The sequence below is a fragment of the Syzygium oleosum genome, unplaced genomic scaffold (genome assembly GCF_021117445.2).
Source record: "Syzygium oleosum isolate NSW1041296 unplaced genomic scaffold, Sole_v2.1 Sole_v2.53, whole genome shotgun sequence".
NCBI classification, from domain to species: Eukaryota; Viridiplantae; Streptophyta; class Magnoliopsida; order Myrtales; family Myrtaceae; genus Syzygium; species Syzygium oleosum.
The window spans coordinates 566,669-585,101 of record NW_026607537.1 but is presented as its reverse complement, the minus strand read 5'-3'; the positions used below and the strand labels follow the sequence as shown (position 1 = coordinate 585,101).

The window sequence follows — 18,433 nt, the reverse complement described above, 5'->3', positions numbered from 1 at the left end:
GATGAGATCTTAACTTTTCGGACTCTCTCGGCTAGAAGCAAAGTCGAACAGGGGCAAGGCAGGTGCACGTTCTTTGCACATTTCGTGCACGTTTTCTAAAACATCTGGCTAAAGATTAAGACGACTTTTTAATCTAGAATTTTAATTTACTCATGGTTAGAGAGTAAAATAAGAAGAAGCAAATTATTTAATTTTTTGTTCTCGGTTTGCTTGAGAGAATGACAATGGGAGCTAGTAAATGAAATAAAAATGAATAAAAGAAATTAATAATAATAATAAATATGATTCTCAATTCATCTAAATTGCAATGTATGAGTTCACCACATCATCTTTCTCCATCATACATTCACAAAAAGACGGTTTTCCCCTAACATGAAAGAGGATTCCAAGGATAACAAACATCGAACTCTCTTGTCACTCCATTGAGCCTACAAGAACCATTGGGCGAGATCTTCCAAATACACTGGGTGCATCAGTTAGTAAACGAAGGGAAGGGGGATTCAATTCACAGAAGAGAATCGGGTCTCATTCGGCGATGCCTCGCTGCTTCAAAGGGAAAGATTTGCTTTGCGTGCACTTTCGGGTGTGGTGGCAGGATCTGGCTTTTGGTTTGAAGATTGGATCTGCACTTTTCTTCATTCAAGAATGATGTCAGTCAGACTAAAAGGGGCTCTTCATCCAAGAATGAGCTAGGCTGGCCGGCGTCTTTATGAAGATTGGCTTCTTTTAAAGGAAAATTCCATCTTTTTAATGGGTTCAAAAGCTTTGGACGACTGTGTCACTGCGGTCTAATTCACTCACCATGCTAAGCGAGTCGCCTTGATGGCCTAGCCTAGTTTATGCTTTTGGGCTCCTTTCTGAGGAAGATTTAGGCCTTGCTTTGCACATACATATCGAACCACTTAAATCGACTGGGCCATGAAAAGCCACAAAATGAATTCTAAGATCGTCATTCTTGGATTTGCAATAAACCGTCAGAGTAGTTCCAGCCGAAAAAATTGTTATTGATCTCAACATATGTCTTGCTCCAAATACTTCCAATACAGCTAGTTACAAAGAAAGAACAAAAGAGAGTAGCTGTTGTCTTGATCATGGTAGCATACGCTGCTCCGACGATTAGAGTTTCTACAATCGCCCTCAAATGGAACTAACACTAGCAAAGAGATTCAAATGAGATATGAACTTTTAAAACTCTCTCGACAAGAAGAAAAGCCGAACAGGGGCGACGTAGGTGCACGTCACGTGCACAATCACGTGCACAATCCATGCACGTCCCCTGCACGTTTAATCTAAAATTTTGATTTACTCACGGAGTAAAATAAGAAGAAGCAAATTATTAAAGTTTTTTCTTCTCGGTTTGCTTGAGAGAAAGACCATGGAGCTAGTCAATGAAAAAAAAATGAAAAAAAGAAAATAATAATAATAATAATAATAATGAATGATCCTTAATCCATCTAAATCACAATATATGAGTTCACCACATCATTTTTCTCCAACATACATTCACAAAAGAGGATAGGTGTTTTATTTTTTTTATTTTGTTAATTTGAGATAAGTGTTATATTATTAATGGATCTAATTCAAAAACACATGCCATATCTGACATGGCACCTACTAACCGCCGAATATTTTCTATGTAAAGATTCGAATCGAGTTCTAAATCTTTTAATTAATTTGATCGGACGTCGCACTTTTATAAATAAAAAAAAAAGGCAGTTGAGCCGTAAACATTCTAATCGGTTCGATTATGTCCTAACATTTATGTTGAAAAAGTACATTTTAAGGACGTAGCATAGTAGCAATTTTCAAGTGACACTGACAATTTGAGGGAAAGGTTTTAAGTGATACTTCGACAATTTAAGTGACACATGGACAATTTTTCTTTTTTCTTTTTTTTCGGTTGAGATATTGCTTTTAGATGAACCAAATGCTCCTATTTTGCACTTTTATTTCGCGTCCGTCTCTTTCTAATTTTCTATGGTGTTTTATAAATGGTTTGAAGATTATAGTATTTTATGATTTTAAGAAGAAATTCAAAATGGAGGCTGTGGTCCTTTTGTGCATTTTGATTTGACTTCGAAATGAGTCAAATGTATTCTATCTTTTAAATATATATTTCACATCCTACTCTCTTTTCTTTTTTCTTTTCTTTTATAATTTAGGCAATATAAATACATCATCTAATTGATGATTTCAAAAGAGTGCAGTCGGGCCATATCCCCTGGATTCATTGAATATCAGTGCAGTTGATGGATGAAATTAAATGACGGGGCCCAAATCTTTATGTGCAAAATCAAATCGAGTTTTAAAATTTTAATTTAATTCCATTGGATCGTGCACTTTTATAAATAAATAAAAAAAGCAATTGAGCCCCTAGCGTTTTAATCGATTAAATTATGTCCTAAAATTTATGTTGAAAAAAGTACATTTTAAGGATGTAGTGTAGTAACTTCTAAGTGACAGCCGAATAATTTGATATAAGTCGAATCCGTCGAGGACTCCAGTTCAGACATCATTTCAAGTAGAAATGGAGGCTGTTTGGTAAAAAATTTGAGGACTACCAAATTAAGTCTACCATTACTTTTGTTAATCAGTAGAGGGAGATGAGAGAATCGTTGAAACGACTTACGTTGACATTGTTACGGCATTGGCGAGATCGCCGACGGCCGCCATTCAAGATTGCTGGCGATGCCGATGTCCATTGCCGGTCTACCTTAACTTTCGACACATGATAGCAAGTAAACTCCTCAAAATGGTTTAGGGTGGTAACGTTTAATGTGGGAGAGGCAAGTAATCATATAAAGTTACTTTTTCCTTTCATATGGTCCGAGAAAACAAGAACTTTATACTGTGGTCAGTAACTTTCTATGTTATGCAATAACGAATAAGCTTTCTCGACCAAAAAGAAAAAGCAAAGTTTATAGGTGATAACTTTGACTTCCAAAAGTGATTTTCACCCTCTATAATTACTACATTTTCAACAATAAAAGTTATTTTCCATCCATAGTAAGGTTGGCGGTTCATTGGCATCTACAGAAACTTTCATACGTGATTAATAACTTTATCTACACCAAAGTAAGGATATATCTGCACATCAAATACTTTCAACACAAATTCTGATCAAGCAAGCATACCCAACTATTGCCTGTAAATTGGTCTGCGGTAGCTGAGAAAAAAATGCAACTTACCATGCTTTCTAATAGGATTATCTTAGTATCGTTATTAGCCAAACAATGGGAATTAACTTGTTATGGAAACATCAAAAGTGTAAATTGTACAAAAGGTCCTATAGAAGAAAATGTACCGGAGGTCACTGAGCTTGCCAAATAAATCCAATATCGGCATCATAATTAACGTTTTACGTCGATTAATCATTAGAAACAGTTTAACTTGGTCATTACAAGAGATCACTTTGCAAAATGGCAAAGATATGAGAGGAGGAAATTTCAGTCTAATGACTACAGTAGAACACAAGACCATGTTCTCTACTCACAACAGCTATCATACCACAGAATAATACATTTATCTTCCAAGTGTTTTGCACTAACTTGCCATTTAAAACTCATACAGATGGTTCAAGTTACAATAAGACTGCGATCAGATATATACAACCACAACTTCAATCACAGAGCAAAATTGAAAGACAATGCTGCTCACCTCTCGCAATACAAGCTGCACGCAGAAAATGAAGCATACCACTCTTCCTCCATGGCAGGAATCATTACAAGAGGCATGACATCAGCAGCCAGAACCCACCACTGATGAGCGATCGTCAGTGTTGACCGCAACATCAGACCCTACATTGGCTGGGCTGACATCTTCAACTGGAAGCTTTATTTTGGGCAACAACCTCTTGACTTCCTCTGTAGTGTAGATGTAGATCTTCTTTGCCATTCTGCAGAATTCACTGACAAAAGAAAAAGGGAGTTAAAAATATACGATGGCAATTTTTTATCAATACAATAGAATTGTCTCCAGAAAGGAATGACTGGTATCTAGTTCCCTAAGATTGGTGCTCAAGGATAATACAAAATTTGATCAAACGACAAGGTAGCAATCAAACCCAACTTATGAACTGCGGTGGAAGTAAAAACCATTCAGTAGTCACATATTTGACCTCCTTAACTGGGCTTAATAGTGAGGCAAGTGATGTTTCTTAAGCTCCTTTTGGCCAGATGCAGAGGCAAAACAAGAAATTTGCAGGAAATGCCAATGTAGAGTATTTAAACTAAAAAATGGAAGTCCTATCTTTAGCTCGATAATTTAGAAACAAATCCAATCACCAAACTTGCAAAGAGATAAATGAAATAGCCTCTGCATAACTAAATGTAAGTTCTACAAGCAAGCAAAATTCACAACTTCTGCACCAACTACACAGTCCGAATGGGTATGCATGTGTGTGCGTGATGCTCTTGTTGAGTTCTGTATGCATGCTCTTGTTAAGTTCTCGTGTCCCCACATACATGCATGTTGGAAAATAACGAGTCAGAGGAAGGGAGAATGGCCATGCCGCAGTTTGATTCCAGAACCATGTTAAGTTAATAAATAAAAACAATCATCATGCTAAGAAGTCCCTCCCTCCCTCCCTCCCTCCCAGAGACATCTTTAGAACAGTGGAGGAGTCTGATTTTCCCAAAGCCTCTGTTTGGAAGTGAAACATAGTTAGAAAGGAAGAGATCCATCAATTATTCAGACCTGACCTATAAATCATTCTTCCTTATCTTCAGTTCAGAAGTTTGACTAAATTACCTCTCCTTTGTATCTGACGAGGCAAATAGTTATGGTGAATAAGCAGAGAAGATGTCTTTCTATTATTGTTTGGCCAGATGCCATTACAAAAGTGGTCTATGGCATACTGCAAAGTGTAGTTCCTTAGTTGATAGCATGAAAAAAATGAAGTTCATCTAGGCATTCACCCTACTAAGAAGTGACTCCGGTGATACTGTAGGTTGTTTATTTCGCGGGTAATTTTTTATCTAACAATAAAACCATCTACAAGCTACAGAAATACCACCTACATAGTCTAAAAATGTCCCATGCTCAAATGATTCTATGATTTTACAGACTACACCAGGTATCATAATCAATTACTAGGATGGTTTAAAGCATCTAACTGAAACTAGGGACAGTCTCTTTCAATATATATGCTTTTATGCTTGTAACTTAATTTCCATTGAGAAGACAAAGCATCTGAAAGAGACTTACTGCCATGGATCATCTCCAACCATCATCATGTCATCTTCATCGTCAGTATAGACAACCTGCCATTTTCTCATTGATCCACAGAGCTCGCCTTCAATCTCGAACATTTCTTCAAATCGTATGAGTAGGTCCTCATAACAATTAAACTGTGCCAAATTGACAGCTCTCCCAACAGCAATTCCTTGCATGTGAACCTAGAAAAAATAATAACCCCATCAGATGATATCATCTTGTGCATAGCGTATTTCCACAAAGAATAAGAAAGAAAACATCAACCAACTATAGACTGCCAATTTACAGCTTTAGAAAAACATAGTACAAATACCATAAGATGGCATAGTATAAATCCCATAAGATGGAAAATTTGATACTTAGCTTTGCAAGGCCACCATTAGAGCACATGTATCAATCCTAATACCATATGAAGGAATGTGTTTTTCTCAATATCAAAAGGCATCATGCATCACATTGTATACTGGGGATAGGGCTACTGATTTGCAATCCGAACCATGAAAATAAATCCAGATATTACAAAATCCAAATAATAAAAATTCCTGAGTCACACGTTACCTTAATGCAGGACCGGATTTGCCTGCTTTGTAGATCCTGAGAAGAATTTGGGCACGATTTCTCTGGATCATAACATACGGTAGGATTGTCGAAATGATTCACACACGAGGGTTCTTGGTGCTCTTTCGAATCATCATCCACAGATAGAGTAGTTTTATCATCATCCCTCTGTCCTGCAGCCAAGGTTTCCGATGAACCTTCTTTTTTGGCACTGCCAAGTAGCTGAACGCCAAATAGCCTGCAGCCACTACCACCGCTCTCTCTCTTTTCACTAGATTCCTTCCCATTAACTGGTGTACATGGATCGGTAACAGTTTCCATATGGTTAGACCAGTTGACTGTGTAGCCGGATAAAGCAGCGGGTGAACCATTCCCATTGTAATTGACAGATTTTGACCTAGCAGAGGGAGAAAACTTGGGAGAGAGGTAGACATCTCTTCCCCTCTGGGAGTCGCCATATAGAAAATCTGAAGAATTCTCAGGAGCTTTAGGTGCACCTATTACCAAAGACACAACAAAGCTGTCAATTTGTCAAGAAATAAGAAAAGTAGCATTTATAAATATACAAGGAAGCAAGCTGCTTACTGAACACAGAAAGTTCCGGCACTGATGATGGTAAAGCAGGTGGCCGTGCTCGCTTGTTCCTTTGTACTTGTTGGGAATTAGAAGTAGCAGTTACAACAAGCGGCTCCAATTCCCATGGTGACACTCTGTCAGGACGTAAGATTGATGAAGGTTCGTCCCATTGGACCTACAAGGAAATGTACTTCAAGAGATTACCCACTTATTCCTGATTAAATCTTCTTTTAACAATTGAGGAAATTTAATGGTATTTGAATATCAACCTCAAAGAAAAACCACATTAGCACCACTATAAGCATGATTCAACAAACTCAATCTGGTGCCAACGGGGAGTGAATGTGCTCAGCTATCGAAACTCTCAAGCGGTTGGCCTAATTGGCATCACAGAGAGCCAAGAAAAACCACTTATCAGAGTAGTTGAAGGTTTAAGTCAATGGCAGCAAAGAACAAGAAATTCGGGTTGGAATATCCTCAGGTGGGTCTGAAGATGATTCTCTCAAAAATATTGTCGTAATTAAAAAAGAAAAAAAAAAGGGTCGGTGGCATAGGCAACGGCTACCTACAATTTAAGCAAGAAGTGGTTTAAAATTCTATGGACAAGATAGTCCGATGAAGATGGTAATGAGACCTGCAATCAGATATGCTGCAGGAGCAATGTCTGTACTACTTGCCATTATTGAAAGAAGAACTGATTCAAATCATAGTGACCCAATGATAAGAATAGGGTTGTCCATCATAAACTCCAGGACACAGAAGAGACCCAATGCCAATAGTTATCAAGACAAACTGGTCAACATTTAAGAAGAATTTTCGATATTAGCTGAGTACCATTAAATTGCAATCCGGTTCTACAGAGCGCGTTCTGATGGTATTGCAAAATGCCAAGGAACATTTTGTAGATGGGGTGATCTAAAATGATTTTATACTAACATCACCAAATTACCAGACTTGCGGAAAACAAGTAGCAGGAAAATCCAAGCTTTTTCCCTTTACTTTGCTCTGGTTGGTTTGCCTTGCATAAGTTGAAGTTTCGCCGGTTAACCAATCCAACAGATTTATTGTATTTATGGATGGGGAGGCATTATCATGTGCTGAGGCTCGCTAGCCAGATGTTTGTTACATCACCATCTAATTGGCTACTGGGGTGGGGCTGATAAGGAGCAAGCTCTCTTTTCAGTTTGAAACATTTCCCCCAGGGTTCAGGATTTTTATGAGAAGGAAAGTTGTGGCCAGCAAATTGGCCAATTGAAAGTCTTATTTAAATTGGAGCACATCAAAGAAGAGACATAACTGTTGCAAAAAGCGCTCAGCAAGATATCGAGGATAAAACAGATATTCTTTGATCAGATAAAAATGAGACTGACGTGAAGTTTTGTTTCTTTGATTCCCAGAAAACCAAAAACAAAAAAGAGCTCCTCTGATGTACATAAGTTATATGTTCAAATATTACCCTACTTTATCACAGCTTCAGTTTTGTGATACATAGCATGCCAAAATGGCATCAGTGATCAGTGTTTTAATTTGACTTTAAATCATGTTCCACTTCTCCTCGTTAATCTGCCTTTCCACTGGTTTTTTCTCATATATTGCTCCACCCAATTCTGGTCCACATCTCAAGTTTCAAATATAAAGTTTCAACCTACAAGAAACCAGAAGTCTCACATATCATGCTTCTACGATGTACAGACTCATCAGACCTCTTAAAATCGTTCATAGTCTCTTATCGATAGTCATTCAAAAGAGGCTCCAGGTCACCAGAAGAGTGCTAGACAGGATCCAAATGCTCGCTTGGAAGGGAGAGTGATTCTTGATGTGGTTCTCGTTTCAAAAGAGCTTGTTAATTGTTAAAAATCTTTGTAGGATTTGTAAAAGACCTTTAACGATATCTGCAAGGACTACTGGAGGTAGAATGGTTTAGCACAAAGTAAGGGCATCTTTCCAATGTTGCATACCTCTTCATAATTTCTTGTTCTAGAGAAGCGGTAGCTGTTTTATAGTGACCTTCAAATGCCTACTGTTGGTACCACCAGCATCGAATGCATTCTGTGGACATGCCTGCTGTCATGGTCTTTGTAGATCTTTTTCTCGTAAATATGCCATACATGAGTTGGCAGCCTTTTATGTCCTAAAGTACAAGTTTTTCCTATTAATGCCTAACTGTCCACTTAAATGAGGAAATAAGAACAAAGATACATGTACGAGTGTACACATAGATGTCCAAGGTTCTGATTACATCAGTAAAGCATAAACACGTCATTTCTCCCAAGGTGCCCATGAATTCCTAATTTGTTCTTGTAAGCTTCTTCCAGACTTGCAATCAAACAAGGATGAAAACCAAGCTCAAGGAAGTTTATGATTTCAAACTAAATGCCATATTATAGAAAATTTTGATGCAATAATTCATATTTCAAAAATGATTCAACGAGCGAGAGGTGAGATGAGATTGGTTACTCAATATGACATCGGCCTTCCTACAAAATGTCCAAGACATCACTTCCAGAAAAAAATCATACTAATCATTATCTAATTCATGTGATCCTTGAAATTGTTAGATATATTTTGGTGTGAATCGTAAACCAAAATGACTTAGTAGGCAAAATGCTAACCTTTAAGGATCTCCATTCAGAATTAGTCCATCCAGATGACATGCTGTCTCCAACACCAATGATTGTGCCACTGAACCTGTGATTTGATAAATACCTTGTTAAAAGGTTCTCGGTTTTCTCCAGTTGTAAGGGAAAAAAGATTGATCAAGTAAGCAACACAGATACCTTCTTTCTGAAACTTCTTCACCCTCAAATTTCATTTTAAACCTCATTCCAATGGATAGCTTGTGGGCCCGTGCTTCAAGATATTTATTGAGACTCACAATGAACTCTGACCTACTTGTTCTGCAGAAACAACACTCTCTGAAATGAATACGCTGTTTTATGAAAAAAATATTTTACTATTTTCTTTGTCGTCAAAACTTATAAAAATGCAACAATATAACCACAAATTGTATAGACAATCCTACAGCCAGAAGATTAATCTCCTAACGATAGCTCAAGTCCGTATTAGCATCAAAAGAGATCATTAACAAGTCCAACTTCCTCTTGATCCTCCTTAACTTCCACGGTTCAACATAAATACCAGAGCTGCTGTATACAAGCATCCAAACCCCCTCATCTAAATAGCTGACTTCCTCAAAATTTTGTATGCATATTTGACTGATCTGCTTTTTTCCAATTTTGCAAAATTTATTGACTGATTTGTCTCCATGTCTCATTATTCTATTGGCTTTAGTAAGTACACCTGAAGATACCTTTCTAAATGAAAAGGAAACAAACCTTGGCTTGTAGAAAACAGAAAAGAGAGTTCCAGTTGCAATGGCATGAGATGCAGTGGCCAGAACCCCAAGATGCATGCTGTGACTAGATATAACAGAGGATGGCATGTTACTTTGCTGTCTCATTAATCTCCTAACCCCGACGCGCAATTCTCCATCTTCACCCCTGTATAATGCATGCTAACATGTAATTAATGATACGATTTTAAAGGACAAAGATAAATTATCAAAAACATTGTATTATGCACAGCATACCTCAAAAATATAAAGGCGTCGCCAGCTATCAACTTCTTGGAGCTCACAAAGACACTCCATCCAGTAGTGAGTAGGTGGCGCCTAGGTTGCCCTGCAATAAATGCTATATCAGCATAATGAACTGAAGCATCTACAAAGAATACAAGATGAATTGTATAAAGAACTGACAAAACGGAAAATCAGTCCTCAACTCCCAAGAACTATTATATGAAGACGAAGAAAGAATGCAAGCTCAGGTTTTCAGACTATATCAAGGATAAATTTTTCAAGCACACTTGCACTTTCTCAAAAAGTAACCTCGAAAAATATGTCGGAAATGCCATTCATTGCCATGTAGATCAGTTGCAACCAATTCCTGCCAAGGAGGCTGCTGGGACATATCCTGCACAAGGAAGTTAAATAATGACAAAAGTATACACATAAAATGTTCAAGGAATAAGGTAAAGAAGGTAATGCATAACCAATTAATAGAATTACATATATAACCTATTTAAAAATTGATAGCTGTAAAGCTTACCAGGGGTGGCAGACACTCTTCAGCGTGCCTCCGTAGGACAGAAAATCCCCCATGAGTACTTGTGTCAGAAGCGGTAAGCGTCTTGCAAAAGGAATGCACCTTGCACCTTGGAGGCTCGGGGAGGGGAGGATCTGGGCATGTGACTTCATTTTGCTGATTTTAGGATTGCAACATAGTAACACACTTATATTTATGAGAAGGGGCGACCATGTCAAAAGTAACCATAACATCATTAATATAGAAAGAGTATAACTCATGTACTAATCAAGCACATAAGTGAAAGGAAGGCAGAACATGCTCACTTCAGGTTCAGGTAGCAGAGTTATCTGTGCATAAACTTCATCTGTTTCAGGTTCGGCCTGCAGTTTCAGGTGTTGATGTTAGAAAAGTAATACTTGGAACAAAATAATAAACTCTACTTAAGCATCATGGAAGCAAAAGCATTGTCCAGTGTGATCGTGCATATTAGGCGGTATAAAAGCTCACCCGGAGCTGAATATTGACTACACTGCAAAGAATTTTAGACGGCAGATTGAAAGAAGGCATTTGCTGTTCCAACCCTCTGTTTGTTGATGCTTCAAGCTATTAAAGAGAAATAAGCATCAGTGGAAACAGTAGCAGCAACCTTAATGATTTAAGAACTAGATGTTGTTTCGTGATGCTTGTTACATAATCCAAGAAGAACCACAAATCAGACCATGCAATTACTACATGAAAAACCACCAAGAAATGCATGACCAACCAAAAATAAATAAACTAATGAATATGTAAACAAACAAATGAATGAATCCCACTTCCATCAAGAGATCATATGAAGGTTGGATATGGATGACATTAATGACTTACCTGCTCCATGTGACCTTGTGGAAAATAATAGACACGCTCTCCCTCTCGAGGAAGGGTGACAAGAGGCCCAGCACAGGCATGCCACAGCTCTTTGTACAAAGCATCAGCAAATGAGCCTGGTTATAAAAGAGGAATAACTTATGGAACATAATGAGGATTTAAGCTTAAAGCATACAAGAGCTAAAAATATACACTCAAAACCCATTTTAACAGGCCATCCACAGCTTTCTACATCAGTTCTTAGAAACTAAAATTTTAACCTCATTCCTTCATCCTGACACTAGGAAAAACATTTAGGCAAGTTCCATATTAAATGGAAGAGGAATAGCAGGAAACTCAAGGTAGTTGGTAGTAAGAAGAAGATAGCATGATTTGCTTCAATATTTACAATAGTTGTTCCAGCATATTTCAGCCAACAAGGAAATAAGTAAAATGAGAGAGAGAGAGAGAGAGAGAGAGAGAGAGAGAGAGAGAGAGAGAGAGAGAGAGAGAGAGATCCCCAACGAAGAACTTTATTTTTTTTTTTTGGCCAGCAAAGATCTTTAAAACCTTCATTATTTATGTTAGACAATAGAAGTAGCGGGCAGTAAGCTCGTAAAATTTGCCTGATAAAGTTGTGTCCCTCTTTCTAGGTATCTCTCTCACTCTATTGCTTTCTACCTTTACAAATCAAGAGAAAATGACTATGCCAATAAGATTAATACCTAAGTTTACACCTCAAAATATTGCATCATTACTAGCTTATAAAGAACAAAATCAGTAAACGACAATCACAATTCAAAACTTTTTTACCAATAAAAGCTAATAGATTGTAAATTGACATTTGACAAAGTGACCTAAGAATCAAATCTTCAATTTGTTTATTTTTACATTTCCCATATCTATTATATATTTGTTGAAATAGAAATTGATAAATATATATGGTTTGTCATCCAAATCACCTTTTCTGCTCTTCCCCCGAAGTAGTGAAGACATTTCATCAAACATATGCATTACTTGCTTTATGCGCAGGCATGGCATTTAAGCAAGATTTAAGGTACTTCTAAACAAATATTCGCATTTATGTACTAACAAACTAACCAAATCATTACCATGAAGCCATGATATTCTGGGATATCTTAACAAGCAACACTTAGGTTCTTAATGATGTATAGTACAAAGGAACATTATATATCACTACAAACAAAGCACCAAAAGAAAACATAGCATGTGTTGTAACTGTAGAAGAATGTATCCAAACCTTGATGAGGCCGCCCACATGAATGGTTTGATGCATGAGCTGCCATCAGAGAATCACAACACTCTTAAAGATGACCTCAATGTAGAAATACCAGCTTTAGGATCTGCATCAAAATCCAAGCATGATCATCTACACATAATCTCACAAAGCATCTGCCCATTTGGAGCTATTCATATAAAATGCTCAGATCTGAAGCTCATATGAGAAATAGGTAACCCAATCCACTCCAAGGAGTCAAGTCCATCTTCGAAATCATTCAGCTCTCTCTCACGATGTTGCTAGTTAACTTGAGTTCAACACTTCAAATATTTTAGTATATTTAACGGTTGTACAACACAGAATAGTTCGGCAACTCATTTCTATTCTAGGGATTAATTGAGGCAACAACTAGATTTCCCTAGTCCTGTTTGGTTTATACAAATGGCAAAAGGAGACATGAGAAAGATTTGTAGCCTTGCCACTTGAGTTGTGCTTCATAGAGATGTCAAACTAAATTTCTTGAAGGAGATTGACTAAACCGATGTGCTTTAGTGCTTTTGACCCTCAAATAGATGGTCGAGCAATGATCTGAAGAATACGGATTTCACGATAGAACAAGCTAATAAAGATAAGAGATGGTCGATCAAAATAACTCTCAAAAGATACCGTTTGAAGCTCTTGAAAATAAAATTGTCAATATGTGTTCTAAGCAAGCCAAGAACCACAAGAAGCTAGTGCGACAGATGATAATGACAATCTGCCGAAGATAACCAAGAGGTTCATGCGGAGGCAAGATCACTTTGAGGGCTCAAAGAGAAGTTTGGTTTTGTCAAGTGAGCAGAGTTCATGATTCCATTAGAGGACTTTTACACTTGAGACAAGATAGAGCTCTTAAAAAGCCACAAATCAACCAAGTATACATTTTCTGCTTTAAATGCCTCTGAGAGACTTCTCTGAAGAAGATCAAATGGTCGACTCCCAAATGGAAAAGGATGCCATGGACGATGTGCATAGATATCAACAAAGGGTAAGTTCCAAAAAATATAGAGATTAATGGTGTAATTATTGAGCTAATAGCCTTTGGGAGCATTTCAATTGCAAGGACCAATCCAGATGAATATGCTGACATCATCCAAATCTTATCCACATATCGAGTTCTCTCTGACGTGGAGATGCTGATACAAGAGCATAATTTTGTCCAATTTACTTATGCTAAGATGTGGATCGCTTGAGAAAGAAGAGCATGATCTGTAAGTGCATTTTAAAATTAAGTGTACCCCTGGCATGAGCAGAATAGGCATTTCTTGAGAACAATTATTGTTTTTCTAACTTCGAAGCGGTAAACTTTACTCTGTTTTGGCCTCTGTTTTCTTACTTAGTAACAGTCTGTTCGATTGTAGCTACATCAGCGAGGCTAAACATTGGTGCCACGGACAGAACTATAAAAGGCCAAAGAAAACCATTGCGGCTGGACTCACCATTCTCCAAAGTCAGCTGATCCAAGCTCACTTCTCATTCCCTCTGCATCAAAAATTAAGTAATAGGATTACTTCTCAAATATTCCATAATCACCTACCTAGGAAATTTGGCTCCTGTTAAATAGTTTCAAATATTAATAAAAGGAGTATCCTCTTCTTCTTTCATCTCTCCAGCACATCCTTAGAAGTTGACGATTCTATAGTTGATCTCACTGATGTCAACATGAATTGATTTTCCACATTGCTGCCTCTAGTTGTAGTATCAGCTTAACAACCCTCACCCAAAAAAATTTCAAGGAATCCTTTCGTCAGTCAGATCACAACCACTAATTTCTCAGACCCAAGTGAATAACTTTTCCACTCCACTAAAGGTACACAGAACTGGGTTTCGCTCCACGCGAGCAAGCAACTTCTCGGGCAATCTATAAGCGCCACGACATCGGCTTCACCCAGCTCATTGCAACTCCACAGCCCCCAACTCCGCCGAGATGCAACACACGGAGACACGCACGCACGCCGCCGGCTACACCCAGACGCCAGCAAGCTAAACCCATCACCGCGACGAGTCCCAGGTCCGACTCGCACGCGCCCAAAGGCACGAGAATGCAAACCCGAAACCCCACATCGAGCCAAACAACATTCCGCGACCCGGATCTACGGGGGGCGGGGAGCGGGACAAGATCAAGACTTGACCCGGACCCACATTTCCTGGAGCAACAGTAGACGCGCCCCAGAATCTGATCGAGCAAGAATTGAGTGGGGAGGACGCGAAGAAATGCCGGGTCGTCCAGCTCAAGCCGAACCCACCACCACCACCACCACAAATCAAGAAACGGGGGGAGAGGAGCCGGGCAAAGGCGCAGGCGGGCAGCAAGAAATCTTACCGGAGCGAGAGAGATTGTTCCGGCCCTTGTCACGGCGGACCGATTAGCTGAAGAGGGAGGTGGTGGGAATCGGGGGGGTTGGGATTCAAGGGGAGGGAGGAAAATGGGGGAAAAGATGGATGGTTTCGAGGAAAAGCGAAGAGACAGCGTTACTAGTCATTTCTGTCTCTTCTGTTTGGTTGAAGCCGACATGACCCAACCACTGCTTTTCCTCCCTCCTCCTCCTCCTCCTCCCTCCTTCCTCTTTTCATTTTTCCCTTTCTTTTCTTGTTTCTTTTTCTCCTGTCTTTTTTCCTCTTTTACTTCCATTATTAATCTCTCACATTAGCCCAGAATTGGAAAAAAAAAAATGCTAGATAGTTACCTTATTTATAAGTACATACCTGCGTGTGCAATAAAGATGTGGATATTTCAAATGAAGCCGAGTTAAGAAATTTCTTAATGATTTAAAATCAAGGTAGATGGGGATTTAGTGAATCTGAAATCGGATCGTGTGCAATTTGCTCTTTGCGAGCGAGAGGCAAGCAATGCCTCTATTGTGACTTGCTGCTCTGCTCGGGCCATCTTGCCCTGAGAAATCGTTTGAATTGCCACTTTTAAAAGGGATCGCGCTGTCTTTACCTAGCAGCTAATTATGATTATCTTGAAAAAGATAGGCATATTTTACGGAAATATTATTAAAAATATAGAATATGTCGAATAAAAATTAAAAGGGGATGTTGAATAGAGAGGGAGCATGGTGATCATTACCGGCCCCTAGGTCACTCCTTGGATATTTGCTTGTATCTTGTACAATTATTATTATCTTACTTTAACTCACTATAAGTGTCTGTAACGACATTGATATTCAAAGTTAAGAACAAGTTAAAGGAAGTGGAGTATGTCTTTGCTCATTAAAAAAAAAGCGACCATCGATAGACATACATCGATTAATTGATGATACGATATGTGACTTCCTTCTTCTCTGTTGCAAAATTTTTGGCTCGAGTCATACCTATTGCTCGCGAAATCTCGACTCTAGAAGATTTTCCCAAAGGCGAGACCCCGAGAAGAGGGAACCAGCCTCCCAACCTCGCTAGCATCTCAACGTGAAGAGCAATTTTTCACCCAAGAGCCGGCTCACCGACCTATTATGGTCCAAACTCCTGAATTCATGGAAGGACGGGGTTTCTCGCTAGGCTATTTACTCGGCAATCTTGTAAATATTATTATTATTATTATTATACACGTAAATTCTTATTAAACAAAAGCAATTGTTATTAATAATAAATAAATAAATAGAAACAACTATCTGCCTCCGCCATTTCGTACATAGAGCGAGATGGTCGCTTCCTAAACGGGGACAATTTCGAGTACTCTCTCGTCTTCTCTCTCTCTGTCTCTTATCTTCTTAAATAAATTATTAGTATTTTATTTATTTTACCCCCAAAAAAAATAAATTATTTTGTTTTATTTATTTTTATTAAGGACGGGTGCCCCCATAACCCCGAACAGCTTCGTCTTGTCCCACGGTCTTCACGCAAATGGAATATTCCTCCAGTCAAATTTCTTAATTTGACCCCCCCCAAGCCCCCTATATTTTTTTAAATTTTTAATTTTTTTTTGCAGATCAGTCCTCCCGTGAGCCGGTTTGACACGTCACCGCTAATTTAATCTCTTGATTAAATTAATTAATTTGCTAATTTATGGATTGGTCGGTTTAATTGACGAAATTGACACCCTGGGTATTTACGGGAATGCCACCGCACGTGCGGGTCTTAGGTTTTATCTTCTTCCCGGCATTCTTTAAATGAACCCCGGTTTGCTTAGGATTCAAGTATCTTAGGCTGTATTTTTTTTTTTTTTCAGGCATGAGCTCATCGTGCCCGGGAGACAAAATTACCCTTGCTTTTCGAAATGGACCAAGAAAGCGTCGATTTTTTGTTTGTCCAATCGAGCCTACCGACCGACATGGCGAGCAATGATGACGTGTACAGATGACACGTCGTCAGAGCGGAAGATTGGTGTGGTGACGTATAGTACAGAAGATGGTACCATCTTGTCGTGGATACAAGCTGTTGTTCAGACTTGCCGCTTCAAAATGACGAGATTTTGTACATGCTACCAGCCTAATTTTGCAAATGATGATCTCATGATCTGTTTCAAGGGTGATAAAGAATTTTTGATTGAGGTACTCTCTCTGTTTAAGGAGTTCTAAGAGTTATCTGGTTTAAAATTTAATCCCCATCAGACAGAAATTCTTTTGGCTAGGGGCATGAGGAGTATCATGCGACTGATCTCGAGAGTTTTAAGTGGGTTTGGACAAGGGAAGCTACCTGCTAGACTTCTTGGACAGTCTGAACATTTGTCCTCTGCTGGGAGGCTTAACATGATACAATTTGTCATCATATATGGTCCTGTGAATTTGTGGAGCTAGGGTTTTGTGCTTCCTAACAAGGTTTTGAAGATGGCTGCGAGAGAAATGGGGTGTTTTCTTATCTCTAGAGGTGCAAAAGAGTAGCTTGGGACGGTGCATGTACTCTGAAACGCGAGGGCGGTTTGGGTTTGAGAAGAATAATCCCTTGGAATCATGCTTTGTATTTTGGAGAAATCTATGGAAGTTGCTGATGAAGTCCGGATCTATTTGGGTGGCGTGGACTGCTGAATATCTACTTAAGCGGTCATCAATCTGGGCTGCTCGAGCAAAGAATGACAGCACCTGTGCATGGAGAAAGTTTTTGAAGCTTAGATCAGCTTTAAAGCCTTGTTTATTAGGAACATCATTGGAGATGGGAGGGATATACTTCTTTGGGGCTGTGATCCTTGGCATCTCCACGGTGTATTGTTGCATGTGTATAGTCCGAGGGCGGTTTATGATTCTGGCTTGAACGTTCATGCAAAAGTTGCTGTGGTTATTAGTGGCAAATGGATGGGCTTGGCCACCGGCAAGGTCTGAAGATTGGGTTAATATGCAGATTGCCTTTTGTCTTAATCCTGGTTTTGCAGACTACCATGATAGGGGTGGTGAAGAATGAATTTGTCACTGGAGAAACAATTACTTTTGTCTAGCATTGATGAGTGCAAATTGGAGAATCTCGACTTGGCTTTTGTACTTGGAATGTAAAGGGCATATGGGCTTGTACGGAGTAGTTTACTCATTGATAGGGGTGGCAATTCCCAACATGACACGTAGACCTGTTAAACGGGTGGGTCGGATCGGGTTTGGATCGGTTCATAAATGGTCCGACCCAAATTGACCCATTAACCCGTTTATGACCCATTTATTCATAGTGTAAATATCTCAACCCATACCCGACTCGACCCATACCCAACCCATACCCGACTCGACCCATATTGCTAAAACACTTTTATATTTAACCTAATCTAGGAATACTTGTTTCTTATGATTTTTTTTTTAAAATTATACTGCTAAAACATTTTATGCAATACAAAGCTAGTGAAAAAATTTAATAATTTTTTTTAAAATTGAGGTTCTGTTTGTTTTACGAAAAATGCGACATTTCTAAAAAATATTTTCCATAAAGTCATTATCCAAGAAAAAATAAATTAATA

The 18,433-nt window shown here is 38.6% G+C and overlaps 1 protein-coding gene across 1 annotated transcript; it reads right to left on the bottom strand.

Annotated features, from left to right (window-relative positions):
- Positions 1–3,347: 3,347 nt before the first annotated feature.
- On the bottom strand, positions 3,348–15,000 carry LOC115691174 (auxin response factor 1). The gene is made up of 16 exons (XM_030617745.2): positions 14,882–15,000; positions 13,998–14,040; positions 12,541–12,643; positions 11,301–11,416; positions 10,941–11,036; positions 10,757–10,813; positions 10,455–10,607; positions 10,235–10,319; positions 9,938–10,028; positions 9,684–9,848; positions 9,126–9,245; positions 8,961–9,036; positions 6,358–6,523; positions 5,773–6,269; positions 5,206–5,396; positions 3,348–3,907 (listed from the first exon to the last, which is right to left on the bottom strand). The coding sequence occupies exons 3-16, from the start codon at positions 12,584–12,586 to the stop codon at positions 3,739–3,741; spliced, it is 2,028 nt and encodes a 675-aa protein (XP_030473605.1). The 5' UTR covers positions 12,587–12,643; positions 13,998–14,040; positions 14,882–15,000; the 3' UTR covers positions 3,348–3,738.
- Between the last annotated feature and the right edge of the window lie 3,433 nt (positions 15,001–18,433).

Coding starts and splice junctions, on each gene's coding strand:
- LOC115691174 (XM_030617745.2), bottom strand. CDS start 12,586: ATGGCAGCTCATGCATCAAACCATTCATGTGGGCGGCCTCATCAAG. Junction 10,814..10,940: donor TAGTCAATATTCAGCTCCGG/GTGAGCTTTTAT, acceptor CTGAAACTGCAG/GCCGAACCTGAAACAGATGA. Junction 3,908..5,205: donor GTTGGAGATGATCCATGGCA/GTAAGTCTCTTT, acceptor TTCTTTTGTCAG/TGAATTCTGCAGAATGGCAA.